A 25281-nucleotide genomic window follows, 5' to 3' on the forward strand; every position below is an offset into this window, starting at 1 on the left:
GGCCCAGAATTTTTCCATAGTCATTGTCAAATGTATGAGTCAATGAAGTATCTGTGACCTGTATATCATGACTTTCATCATAAAAGTTTTGTTTTGTTTTAAGACCTGGCTTCAAAAGTTAGCTTAGACAATATGTCTTTTCTAAATCGTGGCATCCAAAATAATACAGAAAATACCGAAAGATAATGAGATTTTAAAATCATTGTATGTCACCTCATAGCATATACATAAAAGAGACAAAATCAATGAATGAATTGACATACATATTTATTGCACAAACTTCCCCTAAAATTGGGAATGGTTATTATAATACAAGTGCACAGTTGAGAAATATATACAAAACAAGAAACAACCAGTATGTACATTTGACCCAGTATTTTACACAAACCACTATCTAAATAATTTAGATAAAGCAGAAAATTGTCATAAAACACTTATCAGAACAGAGAAAAGTATGCAATGTGTAAAATCCAGGTTTTATTCACTTTTTGTGTTGAACATCCCAGTGTCTGTTGATTGGAACAAAAATAAATCTGTTTGAGTACATGTTTAGTGCACTTAACATTTTCATCCTTACATTTAAGACATTTTCATAAAGGAGGAGAATATTTAAAATCAAAAAAGACTAACTTCTATACAAAAAGAAAAAAATTTAAGTCAATAATACTATCTGTTAAAGATCCCTTTTTCATTTGTTACAGCAAACAGGTTTCTGCATGTACCGTGTTTCATATGTACCATAACATTTCTGACAGGCTAAAAATCTTTCCCACATTCATCAAAGTGGTCACATTGAAAGCAGAAAGGGAAGTATCTGACATCCTCCAATGAGCAGAAAGCTTAGTTCTTCAGCCTTCAGTAAGGAAAGAAGAATTAGGACTAGGTAACAGGAGTTATAGAAGGTTCATTTACTATATTTAGATATCTAAGGGGACCAAAAATTTCTTGGAAGGACTAGAAGTCGTTTTCTCCAGCAAAACTTCCCTTTTCAAGGAGTAGTAGGAAGAATGTGGGCCCTCCATTTCTTACTTCAACATCAAATTTCCCAGGCACTCAAATTCCTGAGGTTCAACATCTATGGATTGGTTCATTTCTATTAAGAATTCAGAAACAAAACACTATCTATCTGGTGTTTCTTTTAGTGCCACGATAAAAACTGTCACCAAAAAGGGGAAAATATGTACCAAGTCCACAACTGCATTTCTTTTCCATATTCTGAATTCCAGCAAACCAGTTTGAGTCCAGTCAAAGTTTTCCAACATGCAGTGGAGAACAGAATTCAGTTAACAGATGTAATAAGAAAAAGGAGCCAAAAGGAAAAGAATTTTTGCTCCGATGTCATTTTAGCAACTATGACATCCAAGGGTTCTCAAATTGGTGAGGAGAGGATTTCCAGTCACACTAGCTAGGTAAGCACCTAGCCCAGCAATCAATTATGCACTCTAACACCATCAAAACAGGTTATTTTCTTAGTTTAATTGAATATCTCTATCATACATAAAAGATCCAAGGCAAAATTTGCTAAATAAACTTAAGGTAAAAGCACTTTGCCAATCACAACACCACCACATTTTGCAAATTAGGGAGCAAAATGGATATGAAAAACATGAATGGACTGATTAGACAACTGATGTATTTAGTAATTCAATAAGCTAGGATGGCTCAAGATTGTTTAGGTAAGCAATTAACTATAGTGAATGTTGTAGAGAAAAACAGAAACCAACCTCATCCACAACTTTGATGATGCTTAGATTAGACAAGTAAAGAAAAGACTACAATGCAGTATTCAATTAAACTGAGGTAGTAGAGCATGTTGGAAATTTTATCCACTCACCTACTCTATTTACATTACATACAAGAGTTTGGTTCCATATTAGCTTTTCTTATACATAACACATCTACAGTATATACAGAGACATGACAGATAAGTAACTGAAATCTTGGGAAACCCAGAATTACTTTAAGAGCTGTGGATGAGTACCACTATAGCACAAACGAAATTAAAGTATTTGTTGGGTTCATATGAAAAGAGAAAACCTTTTTTACCTGAGCATTTTAAAAGATTACAACTTTACTTTTGCCAATGCTTTGGTGCATTTGATCTCTTTTCATACCACTTTCTCACTAGCTGTGGATATAGGGAAGCAGAAAGAGCCTGTACTTACCAACAAAATAAAAAAGTATCAAGTTATATACTCTTGCTATTTTGGGAACCCATACTCTTCAGTCTTAAAGATAAATGTTGGCTTCATCTCTCTGTTTTAAAGTGTGAAACAAAAGTATCACTGTAAAGCAAGATGTCAACTTTACTGACAATTAATATTAGTTAAAACACAAGAAATAAAGGTCATGTTTACCAATCTTACCTGTCTTCCTTCCTTAGCCCTTTTAGGAAACCAAGATCTATTTATATATACACTTGGGCATATGATACAAACAGACTCACATGTTTTTCTCAGTTCTATGTCATAAACAAGTATTCTGAGAAACAGCTCAAAGTTAGCTATTCTCTTAAAGAAAATTTACAAGATGTTTCAAATTGGTGTACCTTAAGAGTTTAGATTTAAAAATGAACTTTGACATCTGTGCTACTGAATAATAACAACGAGTCACAAGGCAGCCGCTTCAATCTCATATTTCAATGTTTAAGTTATGGGAACATTACCGTGATCATCTGAAGATCTGTACTTTTTATCTGTATGCTGTGATCACCTTCATAGAAAACGCCATTAGTTTGTTCCAGACTCCCTCTTTTCACTATTATTTATCCTGTTTCATGTTCAATTTTTAAAACAAAAAAACTAAGTCAAAAAAGTCATATGATGTTTGTAGAATGTGTAATCCAGGAGTCCCAGTCAGCTCCACCAATGGACCAGTCAATTACAATGCCTTAGGAAGAAGCTGGCACAAATATATACCTTTTGTGCCTGCTTCCTTTGCTTCTGCTTAACTTTATCCAAGTTAATGTCTTGTCTTGCAGACATTTCAAAGGAGAATCTGGGCAACATATGGAGAGTGAGTACTAGCTACAGCTGCCAGAAGAGGGAGGTCACTGGATTCAATCCTAAAACAAAGAAAAGATATCATAGTTTCCCTTTAAAATCAAGCATAATACCTATAGTTGTGTGTTATTCTGTATAATGCTTATTGTATATAGGAGAACTATGCATGTGGTGAAGAAATTGTGCTCAATACACTGCCTCAGAAGTTATATAAAGAACTCACAATACTTTTGAACTGAGACCTGATGTATTTAGGATAAGAAACAGCACATTGCAAGGGATATCAGGATTTCAAGACATGAAAGTACATTAACAAGGAGGGAAATTTAATCAGAGGGACCACAGAATTAGAAGGATAAAACAAATTTGGTGATAACTGATCACTGATTTGTGGTTTATTCATTCTGGAGTCCAAGAACCTGGATGCAAGACCCAGAGGGCCTTTTGTGTTCTGAGTTCTACAAGTGAGAATTTTCTAGAAGCCTTCTTATTACCTAACACACGTACTTCAGAACAACTCAGGAAAGGAATGGATACAAGTATGTGTCTGTGGCAAAGAATGGCCTCTTTTGAGGCCTCAGAAAGTAACTGCTATTCTTGAAGCTAAGATTTTATTTAATAATTCACCATACTCTACCCATGTTTTCAACTTAGAATGAAGACATAAGGGTCAGGGCCAACAACTTTCGGGGAAGCTGAGGCCATTAGGGATATGACTTTACACTGTAGACAATAAGGTTTACTAATACCAAAGCATAACCTTCAAGTATGGTGAAAGCCAACTCCACAGAATAGAGAGAGTGGCGGGGACCTGAGCAATATGGTACAGAAAGACTGATAATCAAACAAGGATTCAGCTCAATTTAACCACATATTGAACTAAACATATGGAGAGGCAACTCTCTTAAGACCATACATTACATGTAGGGTGCTAATCTGCACTGAGGTTAGGGGTTTCCTCATCTGGGGGTTCCCTATATCAGTGAAAGCACAGGTCCAGTACCTATCCCTATTCTTATCACTATCCAAGCACTTCTCTTGAAAGTCAGTATGGCAGAATGGATAGAGAGGAAGTTTCAGAGCCAAGACAACCAGTTCAAGTGTGTCCTCTGTGTGACAAGTCATGTGGCCATTCAGCGCCTCCAAGTTGCAGTGCATTTTCAGATCAGTGCTGGCAAAGCCAGTGTCCCTAGGAGTTCCCAACACCAAAGAAATAACACGTTCTGATCACTCTCCAATTATCCCCGCTCTGCCCGTACCTCACACCCCTATCCCACTGAAGTTCTCATCTTACCCCAAACAAAAGAGATGAGGAAGTAAAGGCAGAAAGCAAACCTACATAAGTCAGTGTAGAACTCTGTGAACATACCCTAGCACCAGGCCCAGCTCTTTGACATGGACTCGCATCTGTCCCTTCAGATACTCGGAGAGCATTTTGCTTTTGAAGTAGAGCTCCTGCAACCGATCTTCCAGGTGCATGACACACTATGGTATGGCCAAAGAGAAAGAGTAAACAAAGCATGGAAAAAAGTTTCCAAACTCTTATCTCTGGTAAGCTCAAAAATGTAATTATTAAAGCTAAGTAGAACTTCATACTTACAAAATTTGGAGATAAATTATGCTTGTAAAGCTGTAGAGTGGAATGAAGCAAATTGGAGACAAGACTGGAAACTAAAACTTCCTTTCCCAGCTTATTATCTGTTATTCGTCTCTGGCTGCTGGCTACTTGTACAGTCCACTTATCCATGTCTGCAATAATACAAACAGCTTCTGCTATGGGTTCATCCAACACTGGATGCTAGAAACAAACAAAAATTCATAAAAAGATAAGACACCTCATGGACAATTATAGTGAAATGAGTAGAAGAGAAACTCCAGAGAAAAAGAAATCATCTGTATTCATTCAGCTACTACTAAAGGATCCTTATATAAAAAAAAAAGTTTTGGAACCAATGGCTTCTTGTAAGTAACTCAAAATGCCAAATTTTCTGGCAAGTCTATCATAAAAAGTCTTCATGTAATCTTTCAATAGTTCCATCCTTTAATCAAAAGTACATAGGACATTTTACAAATTTAACTTTCACTCTTAAACAGAGAATAATAATGGCTCTCTGTCACGCCACTACATGAAAGCATATCTGACATCGTGAAAGGTGACTAGCAAAGGCAACCAAAGCGCTTTGGTCTGAACACTCCCAACTAACTGCTCTGCTGGGAGAGCACTGTGCTTAAGACCAAGAAGAAGAAGTCTATCTCCCCTCTCTTCTCTAGAGTTCTCTTCAGGAGGGCTACTGATAGCAGGTTCTGGCACATTTTCAGTATCAGTACTCATTCAAGACAAAGATATTTCCTATTGTAGTGGAGATTCTGGACACTTTTAAAATGATGTCAGATTTTTATTATGTGATCACTCAGGGCTTCTTTTAAAAGCTGAGTTTTAATGTACTATATTTTTATTTATTTCAATTTAATAGGGGGCAAAATACCCCTGCCAATGTGTAAGAGAAAAACCATGAGTGAAAATAAATCTTGATGCAAACTTCTCCAGGATTAAGCCAGAATTACTTCATTTTTAATGGAAACAGAAGGATAAATGTTACTAAAATATCCCAATGAAATGGACTGTCACCAGACAGAATACCTTTAGGAAAAAAAGCTGGGAACCTTGATAAATTAATTCATTTAACCTCCTAGGAAGTTAAATACCCCAAAGCAAGCAATATCAATATTATAGTTATGTGTGGGCTGGTTTTGTGAAATATTATTTTGTTCCAATGGTCATTAACTATTTTAGGAATGATCTTCAAAGCTTAATATTCAGATGATATGTGGCTAACACTTAAAAAAAACCCCCAAAACTTGGAAGTAAAATTCCATAAAAGACAATTCTGGTAAGCAGAAGCAAAATGATCCCGACTTAATAATGACTAAGGACGAAGAAAGGAAATTAATTATGAAAAACAAATTTATACTAAAAGCCTAAATTCCCAAGTTTTCATTCAAAACTTTGAGCCTTCTAGAAATCCTTATATATAGTAAAAATTCCAATAAAACTAAAATGACAATGATCATTTCTTTCCTCATACCCAATGTTGCCCCCAATCTTTTTCAAAATACTTTCTAGTAACTTTTGAATATACTATAAGCACATGACTATGTACCCAAATAAAAATAGGTTTGATTTAGTTTACTGAAGATAGTACATTAATAGTGATGGATGTAGTACTTTGAAAATAGTACCTGAATGTTAAATATACTGAGGAACCAGGAGAGGGAGCGCTATATCAAACTCAGGTTCACTTTCATTGTTGCCAAAAGAAAGCGCTAAAGACTAAGACTCTATTAAATATTCATAGAGCAATTGAGATTTCTTTCCCACTCAGGAAAATTTTGATCCAGTAAGTTTTTCTGATGAGATTCCAAAAGTTCTATTAAAATAGCATTGGGGCTGAATTATAGTCTCACAGGTGTCAAACTCACAGCCCTGGCTGGAAAAGGATCCAGATTATAATGTAACTGAGGAATGTTTAACAAAATAAACAAAAATACAATACGATGTGAAAAATTGTAATTTGCAGTTTTCTAAGTCAATATGCAACCCATAGGGATCTGTTTCTATTTGAGTTTGATTCCATTGGTCTTAGGAATTTTCCTTTACTACAAAGTGCCTAGCACAGTAGAAAGAACTCAATAAATTTCTGATATGACTAATTAAATTACTTCAAGGATTAAAATAGCATTTACATTTAAACATGCTGGTATAGATTTGTACATTTTTATTTTTTAAAAAGGTATCATTGTGTGCTGTAAATAGTTCCGGACCTGGAGGCAAAAGAATTGGGCTTTTGCACTGTCTTGGATACATACAAGCTGTCTGACCATGTTTTAAAGGCATTAAACCTTAAGAAGCCTCAATTTCCTCATCTGCAAATAGATATTACTTGTACTCCCTTTCTCACAGTGTTGATCTGATTAGAACACTGTAGAAATCCTTTCTTAAAGTATAGTAGAAGACAATTAGTAATCTTCATTCTGTAATCAAAAGTCCAGTTTTCTGAGGGGTAACTGGTGAGATCTAGCCCATTCGCCCTCGTTCTCTCATTCACATTGTCACCCAGTTGCTCTCCACTCAAATTTGACTGCAGATCTAAAAAGCAGGTTCACAGTTTCAGGTACTCTACACAAGTCTCACCTGATGTGAGACCTTTCACATAATTTTTGCTTCTGTTGGATAATGTGACTGAAAAATAACATTTGCTTTATTTGGATAGTCATATTTTGAGTATAATAAGTTACCTGCACAGCATGGGACAGGTCTGATATTAAACACTGCCGAAGTTTCTCATCATTTCCTATTCCTTGCAAAACAAAATCAGGTACATAAGATGAACAGTAGCTACCTAGCAAGGACCTTCCAAAATTGGCAATGCTGGGCTTGACAGAGCTCACTTCAATTAATTTTGACCTGAAAGAAAGGTCCAAAACAGGCATGTCTAATTAGGAATATTACACACATTTTACAGTTAAACAAAAACTAAAGTTTTACTAGTCCTTGTTTTCTAACACCATCATTTTCCATTATATATAATGTGTATATGTATATGTGTATGTATGTATGTATGTATGTACGTATATATTCATTAAAGCAAAATAATCACCATTTTAAGTATAATTTATGGACTCACTGTGGCCACAAGGAAGAAGAGTTCAGGCTGCTTTAATATATAATTGGTTAACATTAGTATGAGTTTCTATGAATATAATAATAGCAGCTTACATATGTATAGCACTTTAAGGTCTACAAAAATGCTTTACACCTTCATCATCCCCATTTGATCTTCACAACAACTACAGCAGAAGTGTTATTATATCCGTTTGTTATAGATGAGAGACTCAAAGAGGTCACATGGACAATAAAAGGTAGAGCCAAGACTCAAACCCAGATCTTCTGTCTTAAATCCAGCGCACTTTCCATTACATCACACACATTGCCCCATACAAACTGCACTTTGCCGGCAGTTGCCACATATTTCTAACATGCGCAATTGAATGGAATGGCCAATATCAGGAAACTAAAAATTCAGAATTCCTGCAGCTGCTTAGCTCTCCTTTCAATCTTTGTTTTCCTCCTGCCTCTGACCCAAAGCAGCCTTTCTAGCTGCTGGCCTCAGTCACACTTATTTTTAGTGATGAACCAACAATCTGCTTCCTGGCAGGTTGGGAGGCAGTGGGAAAAGCATTAGATCTAGAGTCAGAAGACCCGAAGTGAAGTCCTGGCTCTGTCACTTTACCTATGTGAATGAGCCTCAGTTACTCTATATTTAAGATGGGGCCTAAAAATACCCCAACCCACCTATATCACAAGATGGTCATGAGAAAAGTGCTTTGTAAACTGTAAAAGCACTATAATGTTAAATGTTAGGTTATCATCCACTTTACTCTCTAGTCATATTCTTGTTCTACTCATTGATTCTACCCCATAACATCAGCATGTGTGTATATCCTACAGCTCCGGTACAATGCCATTCCCTTACTCTGCCACTTCCAGGAAGCTTTTTCTAGGAGGCCAAAAGGGTCAAGTTTTAAGAGCTGCTTCCTATGAGTGACTACACAACACTTGCAAGGAGAATATGTTCTGGATACTAATCACTCCATAAGTACCTTCGGCTACAAGCTTTTAGATAACATGACCTCAGTTCTTTACAAAAGAAGACATTCTGCATATCTGTGGAATTTTGCAGGATTCTGACATTAAAAGTTCTTCACTTACCCAGGAAAGGGTATTTCATCTTCTTCTGCCCAGTCTTCTCGGTCTCCTCCAAAATAGTTACTGCCCTGTCTGGTCATATCATGACCAGCATCTTCACTCTCACTGTCACCAAGGGCACTATCTGAACTTTCATTTCTTGGAATGTCCCATTCATTTCCTACAGCAATTTTTCTCTCTGAGTTCTCTTTGTCCCCATGGGGGACATGAATAGACTTTGTATCTCTTTGGTCCTGCTTAAGAAAGCAGGTTTTACATGAATCCTGGTGTACAGATTCCATAAATGTACAAAATTCACTGGGCTGTTTGTTATTCTTGGTACACAGTCTTTTAGAAAAATCTAACATATTGCTCTGGTGTTCTAAAATGTCTGTGCTTGTTTTAATTGGAACATCATCAATAGTCCTGGTTTCGATTGAGTCATCATTAAAATATTCATCAAATAAACTCATGTTCTCCAGATTTGAATGATTCCAATTTGGAAGTACACTGGCCACTCTGGGAAACATTTCATGGACTCCAGGATCCCTGACTTGGTCCTTCACCACAAGCTCAGTTTCATGATGCTCAGCAGCAGTCATCCTTTTCTCCTTTGTTGGTTTGATGTGATGCCTTACGATTTGATCCACAACAGCCTGACTTCTGATTTCTGTGTCTGAATCAGGTGACATGGAATCCCCAATTAGGAAAGTGACCTTTGTCTGTGAAGCATCACAAGAAAATGTGGTAGGCATGAGCTTATCTGGGGGTTTCTTTTCCACAGCTATGCCTGTTGATCTCATCCCATTGCCTGACTGGCTGCCTGAGTCCAGTGATTCCTCACTTCTCCAGGTTTCTACTGCTGGTTCCAGTCCCGAGTCTGCCAACACACATTTGTCTATTGGAGCAGATCCTGTGCAAACTACGGTCTCTAACTTGGTGTCAAGGCAAGTTCGCAATTTATCTCTGCACTGCTTAATGTCAACAGCATTTTCTTGGCAGCCAGAAGGAGAAATTATCCTGCACTCATCTGAAGAAGCTTCCAGCAGCTGTTGAGAACTGCCTTGAACATTTCTCTCTTGTTGTGAAACACTCTCTACATTTTGTACAACAAATGGGCATTTGCAATGTTTACAGTCACAATGAGGAACCCCTGTTTCTTCTGAATCTCTAAAGAGCAAACTGCTTTTGTTCCTGTGCATTGTAATAAGCACATATTCAGATTCCTCGACTTCCCCTTTTTCTAAGGTTGTGGTAATAATCGTTCCTGGCATGACTATGGCTTCGTCTTCTCCATTTTCTAAGAGATGGGTCTCTTGAAGTTCAGAGCATCTTATGAAATAGGTAAGAAAATAAAGCAGCCTCTGGACCATGTCTTGTCTTTTGCCAACCACTACTGTCCTTGCTAATCTTACTGGAGAGCCAATTGCTCCATATAAGTCTCCTGCAATGGAAGAATCAGTTAATAAGCATTCCTCTACTTTCACAATATGCCTATAGCAGTGTCAGCACTAAGTTAGCCAAGTTAGTTTCCTAAGTTACCAATTTTATGGTATTTAAGTCTAATCTTTGACTGATCATTTATAAGAGGCTTTTAAAAATTGGCAAATGAGCGGTTCTCTCTCTTTTTTCTTTTTGGCAATGGGGGGGGGTTAAGTGACTTGCCCAGGGTCACACAGCTAGTTAAGTGTTTGGTCTGAGGCTGGATTTGAATTCAGGTCCTCCTGACTTCAGGGCCAGTGCTCTATCCACCGAACTACCTAGCTGCCCCCAAATGAGTGGTTCTCTATGCAGACAAATGGTATAAGCCAAAATTTAGGAAACTGGTCTTAATTCCGTGGAGAAGAACCAGGGCGACAGAGCCCTGGCAGATCAGCCACATAGCTGCTTCAACTCTGAAGTGACAAAAAGTAAGGATGAGGCTAATTCTCTTTACCTGGTTGGCCCAAAAATCTCTCTGATGACTCAGAAATTCCTATCTCTAGTGCCCATCTTTTTCCTGAGTCTGGGTCCCCAACAACCAGAAAGCTACTGGTCCTCACTTTCCCTCCCAGTATAGTCTCTCCTAGGATCACAGGGCTCTTACCTAGTTCCTCATGCTTGACTGGGGCAGAAATAGGAAGACATGCTAATTAAAGAAGCAGAAATGAAAGAAGGCAGCTGAGTTCAGGTGGTTGGGCTCTCTTAAGCTTTGGTTCCTTGCTGAACCTAGGTAATCATACCACCAAAGTAAAAGCAGAGCACCTGGGCCTCTTGACTAGCTTTCCACAGTTGTGCTGCATAGGTATGGTAAATCATATCAGATCACAACAATGGAAAACACATAACAAGACATAAAGACACAATAAGGGAGTTGACTACAACAAAACCATGGATTTAATTCTGATATATAGATATTCTGCAAATTGACATATTATAAACAAAAAACATTATAAAGAAACATTTGAAAAGGAAAAGAACCTTTACTGGGATAAAATGAAATGTACTGGTGGATGGTCTTAATTAGCATTCTCTCTTCTCTTCGGCAGCTTTTCCAGTTTGGTTTTTCAGCTTATTATATAAAATGCTAAAATGATGAACACAAACACCTTTTTCTTTCACTAATGAAATTTCTTGGTTTTAAAATTAAGGCACACAAACACAATTAAATGGACGAAGGACTCCAAGATGCCTTGCAGCTGTAGCCTTCGAGGTCATACCGCCCACTGATCATTAGTTGCAGTTATCAGTGAAGTCTTACCTCCTTCCCTCTCTCTACTCTTACCCTTTTATGTGGTCACTCTAGCCAGCCCAGGCTTTCAAGGGAGTTACTAAATGGGCAAGGGAGGCAGCGACCAAACTAAGATTAATTCTAAATAATGTAAGTTTCTTGTCACAAGCATGCTCATGGTTCAATGTAGATTGTGAAAGTTATTTTAAGAATTTACAATGAACAGAAAAAAATACATATATACACACATACATACACACACATATATACTGATATATGTATACACATACACATATATCTATATACACATAGAGATATAGATAGATCTCTCCATCTGAAATGCCTACTATGTCAAAGGCACTGTAGGGAGATACAAATGATAATAATCAATGGAGCAAAATGTAAACTGGGTCAGTAGCAACAGGGAACTTAAAGGGTTTCCCCTTGAAGGGGGACAGATGGAGAAGGGTGGAGGAGAGAAGGAAGATGCAGACTTAGAGTGGCACTTTTGTTTGGGTGTTAATGATTCAGAGATCCCTTACCTTAAACCACCGCATCTCTTTCCTAAGCTTTAGTCCCCTTATGATTTCTTAAAAAACAAAACGTGCCAAACTCGTCGCCTCCCTGCCACAAGCCTGACTTTTTCCACTAACACCTCTATTTCTATTGATGGCACCACCATTCCATCATTCTATCAGGACTAAAACTTTCAAGTCATCTTTTTTTTGTTGTTTTTGTTTTGGCGAGGCAATGGGGTTAAGTGACTTGCCCAGGGTCACACAGCTAGTAAGTGTTATGTGTCTGAGGCTGGACTTGACCTCAGGTCCTCCTGAATCCAGGGCCGGTGCTCTATCCACTGTGCCACCTGGCTGCCCCCCAAGTCATCTTTAACTCTTTTCTCTCTCTCTAACCACAAATCACTCACCACATTTTGTGATTCCATATCAACATTATCCCTTCCATTGATCTCCTTCATCTTCACGCACACAACTATCACCTTAGTTCAAGTCTTTATTACTTTCTCCCCCCCTTTACAATTCGCAAAAATATCCTTCCTAACGTATGTGTCTTATCTTCTCATAGGATAAAATGCAAAATTCTTATCTTGCCCTCCATAATCTGCCCCAATCTAGAATACAGTGTAGTAGAAAGAACAATGGATTTTGGGGCAGCTAGGTGGCGCAGTGGCTAGAGCAACGGCCCTGAAGTCAGGAGGACCTGAGGTCAAATCTGCCCTCAGAACAAACACCTGATGCTTACTACCTGTGTGACCCTGGGCAAGTCACTTAACCCCAATTGCCTTTAAAAAAAAAAAGAACAATGGATTTGGAGCTAAAGGGCTTGGAGTCAAATTACGCTCTGCTACTTGCTAACTGTATAATTTAGGACAAATTGGTTCACTGACTCAGGCTTCAGTTTCCTCATCTGTAAAATGAAGGAGCAAAGACTAGATGACCCAGTCCCTTCCAGTTTTAAAACCTATGACTACCTTTCTACTCTCAAATCACACTAGTCTACTTCAGGTATTCTATAATAAGCCAAAATGAACTATTCTCTGGTGCTATTTCCCATATCCATGCATTTGTGTAAGTCATCTGCCATGCTTGTTATGAATTTGTACCTCTTATCTTCCTGCTGAAATCTTTTTCTTCCTCCAAGGCAAAGTTTAAGTGCTATCTTCTCAATGAAACATTTCCCTGATTCCCACAGTAGAAAGTGATTTCTCCTTTGTTCCCATCACATTCTACTTTCTATAAGAAGGTGTACATGTCATATCCCTTCTATTAGATTTTAAGTTTTCTGAAAGCAGGTACTATGCCATTTTTGTTTTTGCATGCCCAATATGCAGTGTGCCTTGCACACTATAAAAACATAATAAATGTTAAGTCAAATGTTTCTGCTGTGAAATGACCAAAAAAGATATACATATAATTATGGCATTGTGTCAAGATTCTCTGAAGACATACCTAGTTGTGCCCACAGTGGGTTATAGGGATGAGTCTTTGCCAGCATATCCACACTCTGAGAGGAATGTTTTTCTAAAAATATTTTTATAGGTGGTTGTCCGTTAGGCATGACTGTTGGGACCCAGGCAAGATGATTGGTCAGGACTGCTGTAAGGAGAGCTGGTAAGAATCTGAAAGGCAAAGTCAATGTATCAATTTCTATCCTCTGACCATATGATAATGCAAAGTAAAGTATATATATATGAAGAATAAAGGTTATAAATATAAAGAATATAAACAAATACCATACAGAATTAGCTAGCAGCTACAAAAGAGATCCTTCAGATACAATATTCCTGAGTTGGATATTACCTTAAAATATGTTGTGGGTTGCAAATATTTTCAAGAGATATTGAAATACAGAGTGTCTTTAGAATAAAATATAAACTCTTTTGTTTAGCTCTGAAACCCTTTACAATCTGGCCCCAACCTTTCTTTCCAGTCTCACTAGATATTATTCTTCCTACCACACTAGGTGATCCACCAGACTGGCCTTCTCTGTTCCTCACACATGACATTCCACCTTCTATTTCCGTACCTTTACAATGGGCTGACCCATATACCTAGAATGTTCTTCCTCTTTACCTCTACCTCCAACCTTCTCAAAGAAAGGTGTGCTTCCTTTAAAGCACAGCAAAAGCACAATTTTCTACATAAAGCCTTTCCTGTGAGTCTAACTGTGTGTTTTTAAAACTTCTTATATTTGACTACTTCATATTTATTCATATTTATGTTGTATATACTTACATATGTGTTTGTCCCCTACATCAGAATGTAAATTCCTTGTAAGGATTTTGTTTCATTTTTTGTATTTGTATACCCAGCACCTAGCACAGCATTTGGCATATAGCAGATGTTTAATATATTCTTACTGATTAATTTTGCTGCTTTTTGCCTAGTGAGTGTGATTATATTGACCTGTTGCATTGGTCTATCAGTCTGCCTACTCTGGGGAGGAAATGACATACGTGACAGATTAGGTGCCATCAGAGTTAAATAACTGCTACTTGGGAAAGAATAGGTATGGTACATTCCCTTCTATTCTCTTAAAACCAACTCCTACACTTTCACGTTTTTCAGGTAGCCTGCACCGGGAGCTTGGGTGCCTTTTCTCTGACAGTGGAGGAAGAAGAGCTTCTTCAATGTCAAATTTGCTCTTCCTCTGACACAGGGCAGAGAAGTGACTGGTGTAGAGAAGTAGGTACTTTTAGAGATAAAGTAACCTTTTCAGATCTAGAGTATCATTTACTGTTGTTATTCAGTCATTCAGTTGTGTCCAGCTCTTTGTGACCCCATGGACCACACTATCCATGGGATTTTTTTGGAAAAGATACCTGAATGGTTTGCTGTTTCCTTCTCTAGTGGATTAAGGCAAACAGAAGTTAAATGACTTGCCCATGATCATACAGCTAGGCCAGATATGAACTCAGGGATCTTCCTGACTCCAGGCCCAATGCTCTCACTTACTATCCTAATGCATTAAATGAATCTCAGAATTAGAAGCTTATATCCTCATTTTTTAACACTCAGAAGTATATAAATTCAACTTTACCATCTCTGGTAGAATGAATAAATATTGCTTTCAAACAAGTACATCATATGTGATGCTAATGGGTTTCTTTACTTTTTGGGGGAAAGTTAGTAGAAGGGGATTTGTGTTTTCTTCACTCAACACAGTAAGCAAGTTAATAGGAAATATGATTTTTTTCATTTCAATGCTTTTATAAGCCAGCTAATCCAATTTTATACTATAGATTACCTTAAAATAAACGTTGGTGTTCAACTGATGTTGAAAGTACACTAAGCATGTAGTCCTATTGAACCTATGTTATTAAAGACTAATACATGCCTTATTCAGAAGGTGAAGATTTCTTTTAGCAAACCTTTAAGGCTTAAAGTTTAAAAAAGTGTATGATGAAGGAAATCACTGCTGAAGAGAAGGTGCTATGGGAGCAGTGATAGTGAGAAAATCAAATTGATTCTGATTCCATTTTGCAATTGATCCTATTCTGTATTACCACCAACATGCTGTAAAATTGCCTAACTCACTTTTTTTTTGTCTTTGAATTAAGTTCAGAAGTCCAATTTTCCTCTCTAAGTTTAAAAGTTTATCTGTCCTACAAATCACCTAAATTCAAAGAAACATATTATCTCTATATATCTTACTACTCATGTACACTTAAGGGAGATGTATTATCTTGTTAACAAGCCTTGCAAGATGCAAGGAAGTCTGTTATCTCAGCAACATTGGCTGTCTGGCTGGTTAATGCTGTGGACACTAACTAGCTATGCAGAGGTACACCACCATCGGGCTTCCCATAGCAACAAGACGGAAGGAGGCGTTGTTGCTAGCCCTGCATTCCCGATTTCTATCCAATCATATGTTTTCCATCATCTATGCTACTTTAGACTTGGTAACCAATCATATTATTTTCCATCTGTGATGTATCCTCTTCTTTGTTCTCTTTTCCCAAAACTATATGAAAGCTAGTAAGTCCCACCTCATGGTCTTTCGTCTGGCTGAGAGACCTCTTTTATTGGTAACTGCTAACCTTACCAATAAATTGAGTGTTTTTGGAACTTTGTGTTTTAGTTTACCTTAATTTCAATTACAACAATAAGTATGCACTAGACTACTTACTACACAAAAAGAACTTCCTGAGATATTGACTCTTGAAGCACGTTTAAGAAGCGAAATTTTATATAAACTATCACATATAATCTAAAAAAGGTGCTTCAAATCATTACCAATCAGACAATGTGAAATAAAATAACTGTAGGATATTACCTTACACCCATCAAAATGGCAAAGACGGCAAAAAAAAAATTAGAAAATTTTGATGTTGATAGAGATGGGAAAATACAGGTACTGCTGGTGAGGCTCTGAAATGGTCCAACTATTATGGATAACAATTTGAAATTATGCAAGAAAAGTTAAAACATTGTTCATAGCCTTTGAGCCAGAAATTAAGTACTGGGTTTTTATCTCTAGGAAGTTATTAACAACAAGATAAGATCGAAGTATAAGGAAATATCATAGCATTACTATTTGTTAACAGAAAAAAAGGAAATAAACTTTGTGTCCAACAACTAAGGGATGGTCAAAAATACTGTGGTACATGAACGTAATGGAATATTGCTGTAATACAAGAAATGATAGATAAGAATTCAAATAACTATAAAGTGAAGCAGAATGATCAAAGCAGAACCAAGAGAATATGCACACTTTAAACTATAAAAAGCAATTTTAAATAGCAACAAAATCCAAATCTAAAATGGACAACATTAGTAGTAATTTATGAAGAATACACACATCAATCCTTTTAAGAAACAAGAAAAATACTTAAGTGTAATGCTGCATGTATAGTAAATTGCAATCACCCTTCTGTGTTGTTTTGCTTAACTTTTGGGGAGCTCGCATTGTGGAGAATTCAACTGGGTGAATGCTGTGGGTTTGTAGGTCATATTGAAACAAATTTTATGAACAACAAATAGAATTGCAGTTTTTATTTAGAGGCTTTCTGATGGGGATAAAGAACTATACAAACTTTAAAAATACTTTAAACTCTAATGGTAGAGTGAAGAATGAACACTTGATAATAAAATTCTCATGTTTACTGAAAAGGATCACTCACTCAACTGAATATGTACTATGATATGTGTTAATAAATGCCTTTTTGATATTATTGGTAGTATTTATATTACTCTTAATGTAGGTAATACATCTAATCCCTAGGCATCTGTAGGACTATGTGTTACATGAGGCTCTACAGAAATTTTAAGGAGGGACTGAAGCAAGGGGAAGAAAATTTGTTACTTTGATATAAAAAGAAACAGGCAAAAGAAGGGAAGAAATATGCATATCAGTTGGTCTGGAGAGGTAACAGAAAAAAAATTCAAGGAATAACTTTTTATTCCTTGGTGGAGTAGAAAACAACCCTTAAAAATATGTTGAATATTAACAGATGTTATTATGATAATAAAAAACAAAATAGCATTTTATTCCAGGAAAAATAATTTCATGACTTTCTCTCAGGTGTTCAAGTACTGCCCATTAATGAACTAATTAATGGAAATATATTATTTTGAGTTGCAAACTTATATGGTCTATTTAAGTAAAACAATTTCTTACACCTACAAAGGGGATATCACTTCTCAATCACTCATTTGGATTATGGGATTTGGCAGAAAGAAAGAAAGAATGAAAATAGAGTATATTCTATTTAGCATATAAACTCTTTGAATATAGGTATTATTTTTACTTTTGTACCCCCAGCACCTAGCATAGTACCTTTGCACATAATAAGCACTTAATAAGTTTTTGTTTAACTGGATGTATCTGGGAGGTTCTGTCACTAAGACCTAAATAATTTTCTCATTCTTAGATTTTTCATGAATTTTTGTGGGTAGAACTTGTGGTAATAGGTTTTGTTGTCTTGTTTTGTTGTTCAGTTGGGTCTGACTCCTCATGACCCCACAGATTTGTCCATGGGGATTTCTTAGCAAACATGCTGGAGTGGTAGGGGTTAAGTGACTTGCTTGGGGTCACACAGTAGGTGTCTGAGGCCAGATTTAAACTCAGGTCTTCCTGATTCTAACCCCGGTGCTCTATCCACGATGCCACCTAGCGCATGTAATAAGTATCCTAGAGCAAAATTTATGGCAAGATATGGGGAATTCTAATTTATTATATATACACTATTCCTCCACTCAAGTTCTACCCCACACTGTGGCATGGGAGTGACTTCTTGAAGGTTATACTAGCTCTAATAAGTATGCCCAACCAGTCAGAAATGCCTCAGCTATAGGTCCAGAAATAAAACAAATGTCTTGGCCAAGTAAATAGCTAGCTAAATTTGAAGAGGCTACTCATCAGGTTGACTGAAAGGTGATGAATTTTTTGGCCACAGCAACTCTCAGAGACCATCTATTAAGTTATATAGGGTTGTGAGCTGCATCAATGAAAACAACAAGTTCTTGAAATGCAAATTATTCAATATTTACTTTGATTTGTCCTCATTCCTTGGCTATGCGGTTAACTGGCTCTATTTCCTACCTTATATCACTTCATGTTAATAATTCTCTTCTGAGAGGCTGCATGGTGTAGTAGTTAGAGAGCCAGCCCCAGAGCCAGGAAGACCTGTGATACATTCTAGCCTGACACACAGCAGCTGTGTGACCAGGTGCAAAGTCAGTGCTTAACCTTTCAGCTCCTTAAGCAATGAAATAAGATTATAAATTACAGACATATTGCCAGTCTCCATAGGTAAGGGAATTTCCACACTAGGGAGTTCTCTATATTAATGAAATCATAGGCACAGACTAAACAAAATAAAAAGGAACTATGTAAATTATAAAGATTATGTTTGATTTTCTTGTACCCTTATAACTTGTATCCACAGATACTATATTTGCTCAACAGAGAAATGTTGAGTTCATTAAAAAGAATGTAAGTAGTTACAAAAAGAATGGCCATACTGGTTTTTGGAAGCATTTTCCATCAGAAAAGTGAATTCTTTCATGAAACGATGGCAAAGCTGGTTCTTTTCAGAGATTCCAGACATCATTGTGAGCCAGACAGGTTCTCCAATGCGGGGCATTGTGTAGAGATTGCAAATTGTTGTTCTAAAAGAGAAATTTAGATAGAGAAATTCAAAATTCTTCCAGATATATGTGCAAAAAAGATTTATTTTATTATATTGGGTCTTAACTCCTACAATGTAAAACTGCAACCTCGCAAACTGATAAATTCAATTCAATAAATTTAAAAGATCAATCTTGTTTGCGTATAGACCTGAAAGCTGTGCCTGGTATTCCCTGCCCCCCCCCCTTAATAATCTCTCTCCTTGTACCTCACATAGCACTTGACAGCAGGCATTTAATCTCCAGTTTCTCTGATCTCTCTACGTCATATCTCTTGGTGAATTCCTCTGGATTCATGTATCATTTTTACACAGTTAACTTTCAAATCTATCCAACAAGCTTAATCTCACTCCTGAACTTCAGTCCCACCATCATCCCATATCCACCTGGCAGTCCTGAAGGTATCTAAAACTACCATCTTAAACCTAATAAGTAAGCTCTGTTAAATTTCTCATTCATTTGCTCAGAACATTTTAGTAGCTCCCAAATGCCTATTGATTAAAATTCAAACAATGCTGTACCTAATATTCAAGCTCTCTCAATCTGGTGCCATACAATTTTTTTAGCTTTGCCTGATACTACTCCCCTTCATCAATTCTACTATCCAGTCAAATCAGACTATTCCCGCAGTACTCAAATTCCTAGTTTCCCTTTAAGGTGCTTCTGGTGCTATCTTTTATACAAATCTCTTCTTAACATATTCAGCTGTTAATGCTTCTTTTACCATGATTTATCTTGTATTATGCTTAATTGTATAGATGTATTCCACCAATGTTCCCAGAGAAAGTAAGGTCCTTGAGGGAAAGTACTATTGTTTTTGTCCTTGTATCCACAGTGCCTAGCACAGTGTCTTGAACGCAGCAGATGTTTAATGTATGTCTGCTGAACTGAACTAAAGTCAAGTGCAGGGCTTTGGGCTAGCAGAGAGCAGAGGAGGAGGAAGCAATTCTCCTAGATTATACATGTTGTTCAACCTAGAATTGTACATTCATTCAGGATCCAGAAATTCCTTTACCTTATGTTGTGGTTTGTATGCCCTAGAGTAGTAAATTTTGACAAAACTCATACAGAACACGTAAGCCATTATCCCTGAGACATGCCCTCAGGTTGGGACCTCTGTATCCTTTCACAATCTACTCTCTCTCTACCATTTTCATTTAGCCTTTCTTCTATCCATTCTCAGAAGTTGAGATGGTCCTTCTTACTGCCAAGGCTTTCTCTTTTACTTGTGCCCTTAATTCCCATCCCCTTCTATCTCCTCTGACATCTTGATTTATCAGTCTTTTCCATTCTCTATATTTCATTTTCAATGACCAATTGCCAAATCAAATGGCCCTTTCTTAGTTCTCATTCTCCCTTGACCTTTTAATAGCCTATAACACTGTTAAATTCCCTTTCTTCGACAGGAGGGTTTCTCTGCTTTGGCTTGACATTCCTCCCTTTGTTTTCTTATTCATTTGAAAACTCATTTTTCTTCTTCATTGATTTATCTTCTCTCTCTCCCCTAACTGAAGGTGTTCTACAAAAGTACCGTCTTTGCCTTCTGCTCTTGCTACATTCTTTCCTTTGGTGTGTATATATATATGCCTTTGTGTGTGTCTGCTGGACATCTTCACCTCATCATTCTGGCACATTAGAATTAGCATATTAAAAAAATGAGCTTATCATCTTCCTCTTAAAACCTATCCTTTTCTGCTGAGTTTCTATTTCTGATGAAATCACGAAACAGTTCCTGAAGATTAAACCCTGAAATCACCTTGGCTTCTTTTCACTCTCCCAAGCCCTATATTTTATCAGTTTTCAAGTCCTACTGAATCTATCTCCATGCTGTATCTTCCAGGCATACTCCTCCTCAGTTATACTATCAGCACTCTATCAAGTCACCATTATATCTTGCCCATACTACTGAAATAGCCTCAGTTGGTCTCCCTATCTCTAGTTTTTTCTTCCACCAATCTATCTGTTATACAAAAGCCAAATTAATCTTCCTAATTTCTCACATTACTACTCTATTCAAAAACCTTCTATGGCTCCCTACTAACTGTGGAATTAAAAAAAAAACCTTCCTTAGTTTGGCATTTAAGGCCTTTAACAGTCCAACTAAACCAGGGGCAGGGAACCTGCGGCCTTCTAACTCTTCAAGTGCAGCCCTTTGACTGAATCCAAACTTCAAAAAACAAATCCCCTTAATAAAAGGATTTATTCTGTGAAGTTTGGATTCAGTCAAAGACCTAGAGGGCCACATGTGGCCTTGAGGCCACAGAGTCCTCACTCCTGAACTAGCCTTTCTAGTTCTATTTCAAACTACTTCTGTTCATATTCTCAGAATTATAGCCAAAATGAACTACTGGCAGTTTTTATCCTGGCTACTCTGCCATCTCTAAGCACTGGTGCAATCCAGCCCCCAGAACTGAAATGAACCTTTTCTCTACCTTTCCTTGTTGAAATATTTTCCTTCCTTCAATACCTAGCTCATGCACTACCTTGTACATGCAGTGTTCTATGGTTTCTACTCCCCAAAATAATTAGTAATCTTTTCCTCCTCAAATTTTCACAGAATACTGTGTGTGTATTTCTTTTTTGTCCTTATTGCATCCTAACACATCATACTACTTTATTTATATTCTGTACACCCGTGGATTTGATTGTAAGTTCCTTGAAGGCACAGACCCAAAGAGTACCTTTCATGTGGCAGGATCTTAATGTTTGCTGAATTGAAATATATTCAAATAGTTAAGAGTCCATAAAAGTATGTGAGGCATTCAGTTGAGGGGTCACACTTTCTAGAGCCTCAGAGAGAATAGTTTAAAAAATTAAGTATCATTTAAGGCAAGAGGAAAAAGTGCCACGCCTTTAGGCTTCACATTATGAGGTGCAGCCAACCACAAAGCTCATAAGCAAACCCATGAACTCTATTACAACAATAAAATATGGCCAAATATTTGCCTCTGGTTAGCTGAAGGAGAAAAAATAAAACCTTGCTTCCATCCTAAACCCAAGATATTCCAAACCATGTTTTTGTGGAGAGAAATAAATGGGTCTTGTGACATTATTTACTATTCTGGTAACTCTGGCTGCATCTGTAACTGATAGTGTTTCCTCCCAGCCAAGCAGATTCTCTTGGCAGCAAGCCAATAATCATGTGACTGCAGTAAAGGGAACCCTCAATACCAGATATGTAAATAATGGTCCTGAAACCAAGGGCAAGGATTTACTACTCTGCTGTTATAAACAAGAAATAGAAACAGAACTAACAAGCTTGGATTAATTCTTTCAGGCAAATAAGGGGAATTTTTCTAAACTATTTCTGGGATGACCTACTTCAGCCTATGTCCACAAAGAAATTTTAAGTGAGACAATAAGGACTGCAACATTTTAAGCTAAAAACTCTGACTCTTCATTCCACATTCCTTTCATATAAGAAGATTTATGTTGAGCTTTGGAAAGAAGCTGCCATGAAAGACAAGTTAAACTTTAAATGAATTACAGAACTTTTCCATGCCTCAAAAATACTGTCATGTTAATGAGAGGCAATTTGTATGTCACTGACAAGGAAGTCACATCAGAATGTCACATTGGTATACAACATTTTTATTTCAGACTATGCAGTACCTTAATTTATGTGGAGTTGTATATGGCAAAACTGTCTGTGAACTATCCAAATCACCATAATTATATAATTTTCAATGTTACCCCCAATACTTCATGTATGCCTTTTATGAGAAAATTGGTCTTGACAGGTGTCCATTTCAAACAGATGAATTTTGTTGTCTGGATATAGTCTGAGTCAAAGGCAATAAATATCCTTAACTAGGACAGACAACCCTAAGAGAATTTAGGGAAACTTAAAATTTCAAGAAAACTTATTTTCATATGTCATTTTTAATCCTATCTGTCAGGCTGAAAATTCTGTGGGAATAGGCTTTACAAATTTATAGGAAGAACTATTTTGCTGATATTTTAAGAGCATATAGTATGAAAGGGAAAAGGGAATAAGTGAACAAAATCTGGGGTTTTAATCAATTAAAAAGATTACTTGTGAGTTCTGGAGTCACTGAATCTCAAGAGTTGAAACTTCAAAAGTCATCAAGTCCAACCCATATCCAAACAGGAATTCTCTCTACAATATCCCCCTTCACTCTGAAGTGACAGAGAACTCATTATCCATACCAAGACAACCCATTCTACTTCTGCAGAGCTCTTCTTAGGGTATTTCTCCATATACAGAGCAGAAATCTACCTCTCTGAAATTCTAGCTGGATGTTTCAAGCTGAAACCAGTTTTCATCTCTACTTCTCACCTCTAATTCTTGAGCAGTGCTTTCAGTTAGGAAAGTTGACAAAATGAAATATAAACACTGAGTTGGTAACAAACCTGTGCCTGCAAGATATAGACTGTGTAAAACAAATATGCCATAGAATTGATCTTTTCTCAGTTGGAAGATGAGAAAGGAAAGAAAGAGAAGGGATGCCTACATTATTTTGCATATCCCAAGGGCTAGTCCAAATGGTTCAGTGTTTTTGTAGCTTTGCACCTATTCTAAGTCTTAAAATTCCCTTTTAGGTCGTTGGATGCAGCCTTTTGATGTAGTCCAAGTTTTACAGAACAAAATCTTTTATTAAGGGGATTTGTTCTGTGAAGTTTGGATTCAGTTAAAGGGCAGCACTTCAGGGCCACATGTGACTTTGAGGCTGCAAGTTCCCCACCCCTACATTATACCACCTTTGTAGGCTTAAAAAAACTTAGAATTTTGGACTTCAACAGACACATTTTTAGATGAATTAAATTAAATTTAATGAGCACTTATTAAAAATCTCCTATCTGCCAAGGGCATACAGTAGGTCTGGGGAAACAAAGACAAAAGTAGTTCTTGCTCTCAAAAAGCTTATATTATCCAGGGGAGATATAATACGTACATAAAAATAACTAACTACAAGGTATAAGGAAGGAGAGCGCATGACTAGAAGTAATGGGAAAAATTTCAGAGAAGATGTGGTACCTAAGCTGAGTTTCCTTATCTTTAAAGTGAGGTCAGACTTTATGGCTTCCGAGGTACCTTCCGGCTCTAACTATGATCCTATCATACTAAGGAAAGGATTCTGAGAGGGAGATGAGGAAGGATTTCATTTCAGGAATAGATGACAACATATATGAAGACACAGAGGTGGGGAGGTCTGCTGAATTTTTGGAATGCAAGCAAAAGTCTGGCTTGAATGAAGAATGCATGAAAGGGGTTAATGTGAAATTATGTTGGAAAGCCAAGCTGAAGCTATTCTGTGGAGAGCCTTAAAATGCCAGGATGAGGAGTTTGAATTTTATCATTTAAACAACAGATGGCCAATGAAATTTAATGACAACCTCTAGAGGAGATAGAACATATGGCAAGTGTATGGAAGGTGGATTGGAAGAAGAGGTTGGGAACAAGGAGACTTACTACAATAGTCCAGGCAAATAGTGATGCCTGGAGAGAATGCTATGTATTCAAGAGAGTCTGTGGAGGTATGTATGGTGAGACAGAGGTGGAAAACTATGGGGTTATTTCAAGGTTATGAATCTGGGTAACTTGATGGTGATAAAGAAGTCTAGGGGAGGGGCAAGCTAATAGGGGTAAAAGGTAATGAGTTCTGGCTTGCCCATGTTGAGTTTCAGATACCTTTCCTAATCCTCCCAGTTAGTGCCATTTTCCTCAAACAACATTGTAATTAAATTTAGTTAACTATGTACATGTTGCATTACTCCAGGAAAATGACACTTCTAGGTGGATATTTGGGACTAGACTTCAGGAAAGAGACTAGGGCTAGGTAATATAGATTTTTTTTTTTTTGGTGAGGCAATTGGGGTTAAGTGACTTGCCCAGAGTCACACAGCTAGTAAGTGTTAGGTGTCTGAGGCCACATCTGAACTCAGGTCCTGACTCCAGGGCCCTCTGCACTGTTCACTGTGCCACCTAGCTGCCCCAGGCAATATAGATTTACAAATCATCTGCACAGACACTGATAATTAAACTGATGGAAGAGATGAAACTTCTAGCCACGAGAGAAAATAGGGATCTAAAATAGTATTCTGGGGGAAAATGGATAACAATCCATCAACTGAGATGGAAGGGTTTACAGAGGTAAGAATTGAACCAGGAGAGGGCAATGTCACAGAAACAAAAGGAACAAGAGAGAATCC

At 37.1% G+C, this 25281-nt stretch overlaps 1 protein-coding gene across 1 annotated transcript in view; it reads right to left on the reverse strand.

Moving 5' to 3' along the window:
* Positions 1–250: 250 nt before the first annotated feature.
* FNIP1 (folliculin interacting protein 1) overlaps positions 251–25281 on the reverse strand; it is a 142614-nt gene continuing 117583 nt past the window's right edge. The window contains 7 exon segments of the mRNA XM_020991170.2: positions 251–3064; positions 4372–4487; positions 4603–4800; positions 7299–7467; positions 8773–10192; positions 13426–13595; positions 18943–19089. Of these exon segments, the coding sequence (XP_020846829.1) occupies positions 2986–3064; positions 4372–4487; positions 4603–4800; positions 7299–7467; positions 8773–10192; positions 13426–13595; positions 18943–19089 (2299 nt within the window). The 3' untranslated portion in view covers positions 251–2985.

The sequence above is a fragment of the Phascolarctos cinereus genome, unplaced genomic scaffold (genome assembly GCF_003287225.1).
Source record: "Phascolarctos cinereus isolate Bilbo 61053 unplaced genomic scaffold, phaCin_HiC Scaffold_2;HRSCAF=192, whole genome shotgun sequence".
NCBI classification, from domain to species: domain Eukaryota; kingdom Metazoa; phylum Chordata; class Mammalia; order Diprotodontia; family Phascolarctidae; genus Phascolarctos; species Phascolarctos cinereus.